This window comes from Myxocyprinus asiaticus, chromosome 15 (genome assembly GCF_019703515.2).
Source record: "Myxocyprinus asiaticus isolate MX2 ecotype Aquarium Trade chromosome 15, UBuf_Myxa_2, whole genome shotgun sequence".
Classification (NCBI taxonomy): Eukaryota; Metazoa; Chordata; class Actinopteri; order Cypriniformes; family Catostomidae; genus Myxocyprinus; species Myxocyprinus asiaticus.
This window is the reverse complement of record NC_059358.1, coordinates 36072377-36087527: the sequence shown is the minus strand read 5'-3', so window position 1 is coordinate 36087527 and position 15151 is coordinate 36072377. Positions and strand designations below refer to the sequence as shown.

General features: G+C 39.2%; 1 protein-coding gene across 1 annotated transcript in view; it reads left to right on the top strand.

Moving 5' to 3' along the window:
- The window catches only part of LOC127452715 (adenylate cyclase type 2-like), a 224604-nt gene that overhangs the window by 207903 nt on the left and 1550 nt on the right, over nt 1-15151 (top strand). Inside the window, exons 22-23 of the mRNA XM_051718353.1 lie at nt 240-347; nt 12091-12205. Of these exons, the coding sequence (XP_051574313.1) occupies nt 240-347; nt 12091-12205 (223 nt within the window). The remainder of the gene's footprint in view (nt 1-239; nt 348-12090; nt 12206-15151) is intronic.

The window sequence follows — 15151 nt, the reverse complement described above, 5'->3', positions numbered from 1 at the left end:
TTATTTTATTTTTTTTACTTATTAAATTAAGATTATAACTTATTGTGCAAATTCTGCTCTCTTAGCTGTGAGATTACTCATGTAAAACATGCTACAGTACATCTTTTGTCCACAAGACTTCTATTATATCAAAAGCAATGTCATTACAGTGATGCAGTCCTTCTCAACAAAGTAATGTGATGGTTTGTTTGATGTCTACTTTGGCATGGTTATGGCATTATCCACTCTTCCCTAAACAGTTGCTCTCTAAGCCAAAGTTCAGTGGAGTGGAGAAGATAAAGACTATTGGAAGCACATATATGGCAGCCACTGGGCTAAATGCCACACCGGGGCCAGAGTATATACAGGTATCTGTCTATCTGTCTGTCTGTCCGCTATCGTGCTATCTATCATGCTAGCTATCATGCTATGTATCATTATATTGTGCTATCTTGCTTCCTGCTTCGCTACTGTTCAGACACGTCTGCTTACTGCTTACTGCTCCGTGCTTCGCTCCCTTGCTTTTGCATTTTAATTTCTAATTTTCATATCAGAAGTTCAGCACAATGCTCAAAACGACCTAATTTGTCAGCCACACTACAACCAGAGACTTTTGGGACTGATATATTAGTACTAAAAGGGGATTTTCTGTGAAAGCGGTCTACCAGCCTCCTACTACCGGCAGTCTACGTTCCTGAAAAGGGACAACACAGCTGCCTTCAAACAGACAGATGAGAAAGAAAATGCCTCCTTTCAGATCAAACTCCACTTGCTGCACAAACTGCCATAGACGTCTACAAAAAAAAATTGTTTTATTTTTTTAAAAAATATTTTTATTGCTTTTTAGATTACATAACAAAGACAACATGTTATAACAACACAAACTTATGACATAAACACTCCCATACATTCACATACAGATATCAGCATAAAAAGAAAGAAACACACAAATACATACAAATAATAATAATAATAAATTAAGGCCTCCTATTACCAGACGCATCCAACAATGCTTCATTTCTTACATATCTTCTACTATACCATTAAATTCAGGTGCATCTCAATAAATTAGACTGTTGTGGAAAAGTTAATTTATTTCAATAATTCAACTCAAATTGTGAAACTCGTGTATTAAATAAATTCAATGCACACAGACTGAAGTAGTTTAAGTCTTTGGTTCTTTTAATTGTGATGATTTTGGCTCACATTTAACAAAAACCCACCAATTCACTATCTCAAAAAATTAGAATATGGTGACATGCCAATCAGCTAATCAACTCAAAACACCTGCAAAGGTTTCCTGAGCCTTCAAAATGGTCTCTCAGTTTGGTTCACTAGGCTACACAATCATGGGGAAGACTGCTGATCTGACAGTTGTCCAGAAGACAATCATTGACACCCTTCACAAGGAGGGTAAGCCACAAACATTCATTGCCAAAGAAGCTGGCTGTTCACAGAGTGCTGTATCCAAGCATGTTAACAGAAAGTTGAGTGGAGGGAAAAAGTGTGGAAGAAAAAGATGGACAACCAACCGAGAGAACCGCAGCCTTATGAGGATTGTCAAGCAAAATCGATTCAAGAATTTGGGTGAACTTCACAAGGAATGGACTGAGGCTGGGGTCAAGGCATCAAGAGCCACCACACACAGACATGTCAAGGAATTTGGCTACAGTTGTCGTATTCCTCTTGTCAAGCCACTCCTGAACCACAGACAACGTCAGAGGCGTCTTACCTGGGCTAAGGAGAAGAAGAACTGGACTGTTGCCCAGTGGTCCAAAGTCCTCTTTTCAGATGAGAGCAAGTTTTGTATTTCATTTGGAAACCAAGGTCCTAGAGTCTGGAGGAAGGGTGGAGAAGCTCATAGCCCAAGTTGCTTGAAGTCCAGTGTTAAGTTTCCACAGTCTGTGATGATTTGGGGTGCAATGTCATCTGCTGGTGTTGGTCCATTGTGTTTTTTGAAAACCAAAGTCACTGCACCCGTTTACCAAGAAATTTTGGAGCACTTCAGGCTTCCTTCTGCTGACCAGCTTTTTAAAGATGCTGATTTCATTTTCCAGCAGGATTTGGCACCTGCCCACACTGCCAAAAGCACCAAAAGTCGGTTAAATGACCATGGTGTTGGTGTGCTTGACTGGCCAGCAAACTCACCAGACCTGAACCCCATAAAGAATCTATGGGGTATTGTCAAGAGGAAAATGAGAAACAAGAGACCAAAAAATGCAGATGAGCTGAAGGCCACTGTCAAAGAAACCTGGGCTTCCATACCACCTCAGCAGTGCCACAAACTGATCACCTCCATGCCACGCCGAATTGAGGCAGTAATTAAAGCAAAAGGAGCCCCTACCAAGTATTGAGTACATATACAGTAAATGAACATACTTTCCAGAAGGCCAACAATTCACTAAAAATGTTTTTTTTATTGGTCTTATGATGTATTCTAATTTTTTGAGATAGTGAATTGGTGGGTTTTTGTTAAATGTGAGCCAAAATCATCACAATTAAAAGAACCAAAGACTTAAACTACTTCAGTCTGTGTGCACTGAATTTATTTAATACACGAGTTTCACAATTTGAGTTGAATTACTGAAATAAATGAACTTTTCCATGACATTCTAATTTATTGAGATGCACCTGTATATGTGTAGTATCAACACCAGTGGAACGATCCATTTCTGGATCTAGGGTGCAGTTCATATCTCCTGCTATAATATTTTGATCTTGTAATGAAGCAACTAATAGAAATATACTACTATAATACCTGGGGTCATCTTTGTTAGGACCATATATATTCAATAAGTTTATTCTCTCTGTCAACAGCTCTCCTTGAATAATTACAAATCTACCAGCTGGATCCTTGATGATATCCTGAACTTGAAAAGGCACAGATTTATGTATCAAAATCATAACTCCCCTAGCTTGTGTGTTATAACATGCTGAGAAAACCTGCCCATGCCACCACCTTTCTATTTTCACAACATTTTCCTTCGTCATGTGTGTCTCTTTCAAGAACACCACTGTTGTATGTAGTTGCTTGATTCTATGCATCACCTGTTTTATCTTTTTTAATTTACCCAAACCTCTGCAATTCCAAGACAGAAATTTAATTTTATCTGCTTGTGAACTTTTTACATCAAATATTGCCTTAAAGCACTCATGATTGTCGAGTAACAGGAAGCCAAACAAAAATGAACATATAATGAACACTTAACACATAACATTAATTCACCCCACACGATCCCTATATTTTACCGATAATCCCTGTATCAGTAACCCCTCCCCCTCGATTTACTTATTGAATGGTGTTTCCCTGCTCACACTATTGTGCAAACATATCAAACTCTTTGATTTCTTCTTTATACTATTTCAACCCCCATTACTACTTTATACCCACATAATAGTATATTCCTAACCAAATTATAATTTCCCCCTCACAAAGCCATTTCATCAAAACCTATAATCAAAAACTGTATTTCTCCACCATAACATATAGAGTTCCAATAACAATGCTCATTTAATCAGCCTATATTCAAAACCAACTTACAATAATTTATGTAACAATAATAAGTGTAACAATAGTGCCCTCTTCTGATCTTCAAGAGTATCAATTAACCCAAAAAGTCTACAACTCACCATATCTTGTCTATTTTTGTTTCAGTCAGTTTTCTCAAGAATACTAATGACTAATTATCACTTTCAACATATTGAATTTCTTGGGCACATTAACAATGTAAATAAAATGAAATAAACATCCCGTTCAGAGCTTTTCAGATATTCAGTTTGTATTCTACAAATTACTTGCCAGCATGTAATTTTCCACTTCTTCTGGGCTGTTCAATGTCACAGTACCATCTCCATGTGTAAGAAGCAGCCGAGCTGGAAAAATGATTCTGTGACGGCTTATTCCCTTGTCACATAACTTTTGACTAACTGTATTGTAGCTTCTCTGCTTTCTGTGGACCTCAGCAGATAAGTCATGGAAAAAATGGAGATTGTGCTCTTTATACTTGATAGTTCCCTTAGACCTAGCTGCCTTCAGTACCTGCTCTTTCTGCTTGAAATTAAGGAATTCATGATGATTGTTCTCAGTGACACTTTACCATCTTGCCTTTTGTGACCCTGACTGGAGCTAGGTATCCGATGTGCTCTCTCTATGAAGAGTGGTGTATGGGATGAATCTATCTCCAAAATCTCTGGCAGCCACCTTTCCAAAAAAGCACCAGTATCCATTCCCTCCTCCTTCTCCGGAAGACCGACCAATCTAAGATCTTCCGACTTCTGCATTCCAAATCACCCACTTTATCCGAGAGCGATTTCACCTGTGATTCCAGCGAGTCAGCTCTAGTCTTTAATTGAACAATCTCATCCTCAGCCCCTGATATACTGTACGTTCCTCCGCTTCCGTCATTCTCTTTTTAACCTCCGTGACCGCCGAAAGAACCTTGTCGATCTTAACACTGACTTGTTTTTCTATTCCTTTAAATGCCTCCATTATATCAGCATTACTGGGATTATTAACGACAGAGACCTCTCCGCCATCTTCTTCCCCCATCTCGTCGTGTTCGTTAGAACTCTCAGGGTCTGAGGGCACATTTTGCATTTCAATGTCCAATTACCCTTGACATTTAATCTTCTTTTTCGACGGCATTATTGCGACGTTTCTTATGCCACTCTCTCCAATGTTGATGAAGTGTTATTTGTGGGTTTGAAAATAATTAAATTACACTTAATATACGAGGGTTTGAAACCGCAACCTCTCACTATGACACCATTACTGGAAGTCCCCAAAAATCGCAGTTCTTGAAACAAAACTACTTGCACAGGAGAGCATCACCTTGGACTCCCTACAGCCAGTGAGTCCTGTGAATCAAACTTTACTCGACAGGCTATACTGAGCTTAGAAAACCCAACAGAACAGGTGGCAAAATTGACTGATGAAAATGAGAGCAAAAACCAATGGCATAAACAGGGAGCTAGACCCAAAGATACTTGACATATTAGACAGTCACAAGCATATTGCTGCATTGGCATCTTCCACTCCAGTTTTGACTCAACTAACCAATACTGGTATTCTTCCGCCCCCGATACGTTTTGAAAATAGATTTGAACCATTAATTAATGTGATGGAAGAAACCCTAAATGTGATCAGGCGTAGATCACATCAGCCAGCAACTAACATTGCAGCTGGCAGGTGCTCAAGTTTGAGCAGGCAGTGGCATTCAGCTGAGACCACAGCCGAGCCCAGCACTCTGATAGTGGGGGACTCCATTATCAGAAATATTGGTAGCAGGGCTACTACCACTTGCTGCCTTCCTCGAGCAATGGTTTCTGAGGTAAATAAGGAACTTCTGAACATTCTGATGAACCATAAGACTGTGAATCTGGTTATTATACATGTGGGGAAAAATGATGCTCAGAAAGAGCAGTCAGAACTCCTTAAGAGGGATTTCAATGAACTCTTTGAAACACTTGGGAGATTGAAAGTTCAGTCATTCATCAGTGGACCACTCCCAGCCCGAGGAACAAATATGTTTTCTCGGTTGCTAAGTCTAAACACTTGGCTGCACAAAACTTTCAACATGAGAGGACTGAACTACATTGATAATGTCAATCTTTTCTGGAGTCAAAGAGAACTGTTTAAATCAGATGGCCTTCACCCAAACAAACTTGGTGCAAAAGTGCTAAAGGACAATATCTATTTCTCCCTTCTTCATCCATCTGCAATGTGCACAAATCCACTCAACCTGGATGGCACACAAACACCACCGCAGTGTCAGGATGACCACAGGATCGCACTTCAGCACCTGGATGGACATTTGATTGACAAATCCCTCATTAACACAGTGAAGAAACAAAATCCACTACTCAGGGACACAATCCAGGCTGAGCCCCCCACACAGAGCATACTACAGTCAGACTGTGATGACTTAGAACTGCTCCAAGATACAGGACCCAAGGACGATTTCCTGGAAAAAAGCCAAGGGAGTCAAGATAATATACACCAGCCTCCAGAAACACCAGAGCCACAGTCTCTGTCACCACACACTTTCTCCCTCTCGTCAACATCCCCACTTCTGAGCTTCTCTGAGAAAATGGAGGAACTAGTATATGCTGGAAGAAAGCTCTCCCACTCCATTGCTGCAAGCCCCCAGATACCAACGAAAAACTGTGGGCCCCTCTACCACCAAAGCCTGCAGGCCTAGCTCACCCTCACTCTGAGAGAGCTCTCTGGCCACTGCCACAGCGCAAGGGCACACATCATCTTCTGCTTTCGGTGAGCAACAAACAACTAATAACAGCTCTCAGTGATATGTGTCGGTACTATGGTAGCAGCAACACTCACAAACTCACATATGTTTACAGAATGTTTACAGAACAAGTGGAAACCTGCTGTGCCAGTAGCTTTTTCAGTATCTGTTATGTTAAGTGATAGGAAGACTAAGGCTTTCTAAATACGTATGGCAAACCGATCTAATCTGTTACCTATTAGACGTCAATCCGACATTGTTGTGGGGCCAAAAACAGATACTGTCAAGTTAGCACTTTTAAACATCCGCTCACTAAAAACAAGTCATTTTTAGTCAATGACATCATCACCACAAACAACCTGGACTTTCTGTTTCCAAATGAGACTTGGTTAGATAACAGCTGCAGTGCAACAGTCCTCAATGAATCAGCCTCTCCAAACTTTACTTTTATGAGTGTCTGTAGAGCTGTTAGGAGAGGTGGAGGATTAGCTGCAATATTTAAAGATGTCTTTCAATGCAAACAAGTGTCACTTGATGATTACTTGACCTTTGAATATCTAACTATTGTACTAAAAGGTGCTCCACACATTCTATTTATAATTATTTATAGGCCTCCAAAATACTGGGATTTCAACATTCAAATGGATAATCCTGAACACAACAGTGACAAAGAACTCATAACAGTTTTAAACACTTTTGATCTGACTCAGCATGTAGATGGACCCTCACACAATTGTGGACACACTCTTGATCTGCTCATTAGTAAGGGTCTGAACATTTCATCCACTATTATTAAGGACGTCGCACTATCTGACCATTTCTGTATTTTCTTTGAAATATTGGTTTCTCCTGCCACTGAAGTTAGATCTGTCTCTGTCAAAAAGACAGCCTTCATGCTTTCAATTTGGAGCTAGGCACAGCTAGGCAGACCTATAATAAACATTATTAACAGCAATATAAGCAACACTGCACTCTTTTTGGAGCTGTAGAGTGACTAACAAACCCCCCAACACAGGTTGCCTGTAGAATGCTCTCTGACAGCAAATGCAACGAGTTTGCATCTTTTTTCATGAAGAAGATAAATTATATTAGAGTGGCGATCAGCTCGTCCTCATGTTGCACTAAGGTCAGACAGTACCCACCACAGAAACTTCAGAAATTAGTCACTATGTCTGATTTTGAGAAAATTGATGACAAAAACCTGGAAGAAATAGTACGGCATCTTAAAACATCAACCTGCTGTCTTGACACACTCCCCACAGCATTTTTCAAAAATGTGTTTAACTGTCTGGAAAAAGATCTCTTAGAAATAGTAAATGCATCACTCCTTTCAGGCACGTTACTGAAGTCCCTGAAAACTGCAGTTGTCAAGCCCCTTCTTAAAGAGAGCAATCTAGGTAACTCAATATTGAACAATTACCGACAAATTTCAAATCTTCCTTTATAGGTAAAATCATTGAAAAGCTTGTTGTCAATCAGCTGAAAAAATTCTTAATCTCGAATGGCTACTTGGACAATTTGCAGTCTGGTTTCCAACCGCATCATAGCACAGACACAGCGCTCATAAAGATCCTTAATGATATTCATCTAAATATGGATTCAGGCAAAATATCAGTGCTGGTATTATTAGATCTCAGTGCTGCTTTTGACACTGTTGACCACAACATTCTCCTAGACAGATTGGAAAATTGGGTAGAGCTCTCTGGGATGGTCCTCAGTTGGTTCAGGTCTAATCTTGAAGGGAGGGGTTTCTATGTGAACATAGGTAACTATGAATCTGAGTGGACATCCAAGACATGTGGAGTCCCACAAGGCTCAATTCTTGCACCGCTCCTGTTCAGCCTGTATATGCTCCCACTAGGCCAAATTATGAAAAAGAACCAAATTGCATACCATAGCTATGCAGACGACACCCAGATCTATTTAGCCATATCGCCAAATGACTTCAGCCCAATAGACTCTCTGTGCCAGTGCATTGATGAAATTAACAGTTGGATGTGCCAAAACTTCCTTCAGTTAAACAACAATCAAATCAAATCAAATCACTTTATTGTCACACAGCCATATACACAAGTGCAATGGTGTGTGAAATTCCTGGGTGCAGTTCCGATCAACATAGCAGTCGTGACAGTGATGAGACATATACCAATTTACAATAACATCAAATTAACACAACACAATTTAAACATCTGATATACACATAATTACACTCAACAATATACAAATAATAACATACACTGTACAGTATACAATATGCACTATATAGATACACATTATTCAATAAAAATGTATAAAAAAAGTATATATATATATATAGAATGTACAGTATTGTACTGTATTGACATTCAGGCTGTCGGTTGATAGTCAGTTGTTAAGAGAGAACATAATATAATAATAATAATATAATTTATGACAGTCCGGTGTGAGATATAAGAGTAAGAGTAATAAAGTGCAGTGCTGATGTATTTTGATCGTGGGAGATCAAGAGTTCAGAAGTCTGATTGCTTGGGGGAAGAAGCTATCATGGAGTCGGCTGGTGCGGGTCCTGATGCTGCGATACCGCCTACCTGATGGTAGCAGTGAGAACAGCCCATGGCTCGGGTGGCTGGAGTCTCTGATGATCCTCCGAGGACAGAGGTCATTGTATTTGGCAACAAAGGCGAAATTCCAAAGGTGAATACATACCTTGACTCCAAGGGTCTAAAGACAAAAAACCAAGTAAGGAATATTGGTGTCATTTTGGAGTCAGACCTTAGTTTCAGTAGTCACATCAAAGCTATAACTAAATCAGCCTACTATCATCTAAAGAATAAAGCCAGAATTAGATGTTTGGTATCCAGTCAAGACTTAGAGAAACTTGTTCATGCACTCACCACCAGGGTGGACTACTGCAATGGACTCCTCACCAGCCTTCCCAAAAACACCATTAGACACCTGCAGCTCATTCAGAATGCTGCTGCCAGGATTCTCACCCGGAGATTGATTCTCAATCAGAGCATATTACTCCAGTCCTCTAGTCTTTACACTGGCTTCCAGTTACATTTAGAATTGATTTTAAGGTACTATTACTCATTTATAAATAGCTCAATAGCCTAGGACCTATAAACCTAACAGACCTCTCAGATCATTAGGATCAAGTAAGTTAGACATACAGAGGGTTTACTCAAAACAAGGTGAGACAGAGTTTAGCTATTATGCCACCCGCAGCTGGAACCAGCTTCCAGAAGAGATCAGATGTGTTCCAACAGCAGCCACATTCAAATCCAGACTGAAAACACATCTGTTTAACTGTGCATTTACTGACTGATCACTGTGCTGGACTTACTGATTGCACTGCTTCGTTTTATTTCTGTATTATTTTTCTTTTTTATTCATTTTATTACTATTTAATCTCATTTCTTGTTCTTAATTAGTTTTAAAATTAATTTTATCTTGTATTTTCTTTATCATTTATATGTAAAGCACTTTGAATCGCCATTGTGTATGAAATGTGCTATATAAATAAACTTGCCTTGCCTTATCTATCATTCTATCATGCTATCTAGCAGTCTATCATGTAATCTAGCATTCCACCATGCTATTTATCATTCTAACTTTTGGGCTTTATATTGTGCTACCTTTTGTGCTAGCTATCATGCTAAATATCATTCTATCGTGCTATCTATCATTCTATTGTGCTATCTAGCAGTCTATCATGTAATCTAGCATTCCACCCTTTGGGCTTTATATTGTGCTACCTATTGTGCTAGCTATTATGCTAGCTATTGTTATATCATTCAACAATGTTATCTATTGTGCTATAGAGTGCAACAGTCTGGTTCAGGAAGTAAAAATCCAACAAATTTATTTTCAACGGTAACATATAAACCTTTAGAGACAGACCTACAGAGCAACAACATTGTTCATCAATGGTATATGCTTCCGTTGAAGCCATCCATCTACGTTAGAGTGCGACCGCCCACTCCCATGATGCACTGTGAATGACATAATCGAGTCTCTTCACCCTTAAACTACATATCTATTTGTACATATCAGAATATTTTGCAATAAACTTAAAATATATTGTTTCTATACTTAGAATCAAGAACCTAAAATCAATAGTTTATACTGTATATTCCCATTGTTTTCTATTCAATGACATAATTCGCAATGCTTCATGGGATTGTAGTCCTTGCCCTAATGAAAGACGGTAAGTACACAGTCTTGTACTTTTGTCTTTTTGTCCGATTTTCAAGTACTTTTTGGCCTCAAAACAAAGTTCTTGATGTTGTGATTTACCTTGGAGCTGGTTGGTTTGGTTCATTACAACTCTTTAATAGGGGATTTTATTAAAATTCTATGGAAGAAATTAATGAGGAAAATACTTCCGGAACCCAGATGGCTGAATTAGTGGGAGGGCACTGTTGTGCTCTATTGTGCTATGTATTGTTCTATATACTATCTAGCTTTCTATGGTGCTATCTAGTGTTCTATTGTGTTATTCATCAGTCTATTCCTTACGCTATCTATTGTGCTAGATATTTAGCATTCTGTCATGCTGTCTAGCAATCTATTGTGCTATTTATTGTTCTATCATGCTATCTAACATTCTCTCATTCTATCTAGCTTTCTATCATGCTGTCTATCAGGCTATCTATTGCGCTACATATTGTGCTAGCTATCGTTCTATTGTGCTATATATTGCTCTGTCATGCTATTGTTCTATTTATCATGCTACTGTACTCTATTGAGCTGCTGTGCTATCTGTCGTTATCTATCGTGTTATCTATTGTGCTATCTATCATGCTAGCTGTCATGCTATCTATCATTCTATCATACTATCTATTGTGCTATCTATCATTCTATCATGCTATCTATCATTCTATCGTGCTAACTATAATGCTATCAATCATGCTATCTTTCATTCTATACTACTATCTATCATGCTAGCTATCGTTCTTTCTATCAATCTAACGTGCTGTTTATCATTCTATAAAGCAACCTTTTGTGCTATGTATCATTCTGTCTATCATTCTATCATTTTAATGTGCTGTTTATCATTCTATAGAGCTTCTTTTCATGAAAGCTATCATGCTATCTATCATTCTTTCTGTCATTCCATCTTGCTATCCATCGTTCTATAAAGCTACCTTCTGGGCTATTTATTGTGCTACCTATCATAGTAGCTATCATTCTATCGTGCTATCTATCACTCTGTCATGCTATTGTTCTATCTATCACACTACCATGCTCTATATCATGTTATTGTGCTATCTATCTTGTTATCTATCATTCTATCATGCTATCTATCATTCTCTCATGCTATCTATAGTGCTATCTATCGTCCTGTCAAGCTACCTATTGTGCTACCTATCATGCTATCTATCATTCTGTTGTGCTATCTGTACTATATATCGTTCAGTTGGATCGTTTTATCTATCATTCTACTGTGCAATCTATTGTTCTCTTTTTCATTCTATCATGCTATCTATCGTCTATCGTGCCATCTTTCTATCATTCTATCATGTTATCTATCGGTTTATCAAGCTATTTATTGTGCTTGTTCTTTTTCTGTTATCTATTGTGCTATCTTTCGTGCTATCATTCGTTCTATTTACTGTGCTATTTATTGCAAGTACCTATCATTCTATGTCATCCTAATTTATCATTGATTGGAATAGAATTTGTTGTTTCAAATACTCTCCCAGGTTTTACAGACATTTTAGAATGGTAACCAAATGTTATGTGCAACCTGATATTTTTTTTCGTGGGTTTATGTTTATTCATGTCATATTTTCTTTTGATCCAACTCCACACTTTTAATTTATATAAATGGACCAGAGTCTTTTGGGTGAGTTCATTATTTATTAACCATTTGTATTAATAGGAGCATGACAGGCAGTATATGCACATTGGCACCATGGTGGAGTTTGCCTTTGCACTGGTGGGGAAGCTGGATGTCATCAATAAACATTCCTTCAATGACTTCAAACTCAGAGTCGGTGAGTGAAAGCAAAAGATTAAACTGTAGACTGAAAGCAAAGGATTAAATGGCATGCAACTCTCCCAGCTGCTAGAAATGAGTATATAGTAGAAGTTACACCTTATTAATGCATGGAGAAGAGCCATAGGCTGGACAGTTTCTCCAGATCTCTGTTTCATGCTGTATTTTGAAGCTGTGAGAGCAGTGATGCTCAATTTGAGTTAGCAGAATAAGATCAGTCTGTTTTGTACACGAGCTTGACTCGCATGTGTGAGTATGGCTGTCTGTGAGGTCTCTCCTAGTCTCTGGCCGTCCTGTTATCTATGCAATTCTATCTGTCAGATTGCCTTTTGGTTTTTGCTGTATAGGATTAATTAAAACATGTTCTTCTGCTAGCATTAGATTCAAATCATAAGCCTATAAGTTTTGAATGAGGGGAGGTATAAGATTTGTGTTCTTTTCACACAATAAAATAATTGAAACGTAAAAAAAATAAAAATAAAATAAAAGTTAATTAATTTTTTTATTTAGGTCTATTGTTTATGTCCATTTACAGTGCATCCGGAAAGTATTCACAGCACTTCACTTTTTCCACAGTTTGTTATGTTACAGCCTTAATCCAAAATTGATTAAATTCATTATTTTCCTCAAAATTCTACAAACAATACCCCATAATGACAACGTGAAAGAAGTTTGTTTGAAATCTTTGCAAATTTATAAAAAAACAAAAAACAAAACACATGTACAAAAGTATTCACAGCCTTTGCCATGACACTCAAAATTGAGCTCAGGTGGATCTGGTTTCCACTGATCATCCTTGAGATGTTTCTACAACTTGACTGGAGTCCACCTGTGGTAAATTCAGTTGATTGGACATGATTTGGAAAGGCACACACCTGTCTATATAAGGTCTCACAGTTAACAGTGCATGTCAGTGCACAAACCAAGCCATGAAGTCCAAGGAATTGTCTGTAGACCTCCGAGACAGGATTGTATCGAGGCACAGATCTGGGGAAGGGTACAGAAAAATTTCTGCAGCATTGAAGGTCCCAATGAGCACAGTGGCCTCCATCATCCATAAATGGAAGTTTGGAACCACCAGGACTCTTCCTAGAGCTGGCCGCCCGGCCAAACTGAGCGATCAGGGGAGAAGGGCCTTAGTCAGGGAGGTGACCAAGAACCTGATGGTCACTCTGACAGAGCTCCAGCGTTTCTCTGTTGAGAGAGGAGAACCTTTCAGAAGAACAACCATCTCTGCAGCACTCCACCAATCAGGCCTGTATGGTAGAGTGGCCAGACGGAAGCCACTCCTCAGTAAAAGGCACATGACAGCCCGCCTGGAGTTTGCCAAAAGGCACCTGAAGGACTCTCAGACCATGAGAAACAAAGATTGAACCCTTTGGCCTGAATGGCAAGCGTCATGCCTGGAGGAAACCAGGCACTGCTCATCACCTGGCCAATATCATCCCTACAGTGAAGCATGGTGGTGGCAGCATCATGCCGTGGGGATGTTTTTCAGCGGCAGGAACTGGGAGACTAGTCAGGATCGAGGGAAAGATGAATGCAGCAATGTACAGAGACATCCTTGATGAAAACCTGCTCCAGAGCGCTCTGGACCTCAGACTGGGGCGAAGGTTCATCTTCCAACAGGACAACGACCCTAAGCACTCAGCCAAGATAACAAAGGAGTGGCTCCAGGACAACTCTGTGAATGTCCTTGAGTGGCCCAGCCAGAGCCCAGACTTGAACCCAATTGAACATCTCTGGAGAGATCTGAAAATGGCTGTGCACTGATGCTCCCCATCCAACCAGATGGAGCTTGAGAGGTCCTGCAAAGAAGAATGGGAGAAACTGCCCAAAAATAGGTGTGCCAAGCTTGTAGCATCATACTGAAAAAGACTTGAGGCTGTAATTGGTGCCAAAGGTGCTTCAACAAAGTATTGAGCAAAGGCTGTGAATACTTATGTACATGTGATTTGCAGAGATGGTTGTTCTTCTGGAAGGTTCTCCTCTCTCCACAGAGAAACGCTGGAGCTCTGTCAGAGTGAACATCGGGTTCTTGGTCACCTCCCTGACAGGCCCTTCTCGCCCGATCGCTCAGTTTGGCTGGGCAGCCAGCTCTAGGAAGAGTCCTGGTGGTTCCAAACTTCTTCCATTTATGGATGATGGAGGTCACTGTGCTCATTGGGACCTTCAATGCTGCAGAAATTTTTCTGTACCCTTCCCCAGATCTGTGCCTCGATACAATCCTGTATCGGAGGTCTACAGACAATTCCTTGGACTTCATGGCTTGGTTTGTGCTCTGACATGCACTGTTAACTGTGGGACCTTATATAGACAGGTGTGTACCTTTGAAATCATGTCCAATCAACTGAATTTACCACAGGTGAATCAAGTTGTAGAAACATCTTAAGGATGATCAGTGGAAACCGGATGCACCTGAGCTCAATTTTGAGTGCCATGGCAAAGGCTGTGAATACTTATGTACATGTGATTTTTTGTTTTGTTTTTTTTTTTGGATAAATTTGCAAAGATTTCAAACAAACTTCTTTCACATTGTTGTTTGTAGAATTTTGAGGAAAATAATTAATTTAATCCATTTTGGAATAAGGCTATAACATAACAAAATGTGAAAAAAGTGAAGCGCCGTGAATACTTTTCGGATGATGCACTGTAGAGTAGCAATATAGCATGGTCATATTTTTGTGTCTGAACTCCTGTGGAAAAGCATGGTACAATCATATACTGTATAATAAGGGATACTGTACAGTCAGTTGGCCATTATTGCAAAATAAACCACTCTAGGATTATTAATTGTTTGCCAAGGACAGTTCAGTGGTCATTATAATGTTTGACCACAGAATGTTATGATTGACCAATCAGAATCATATATAAATGTATACATATACAATTATACATTGTTCCTCAAAGAAAATAAAAAAGGGAGATTACTTATTCTGTATTT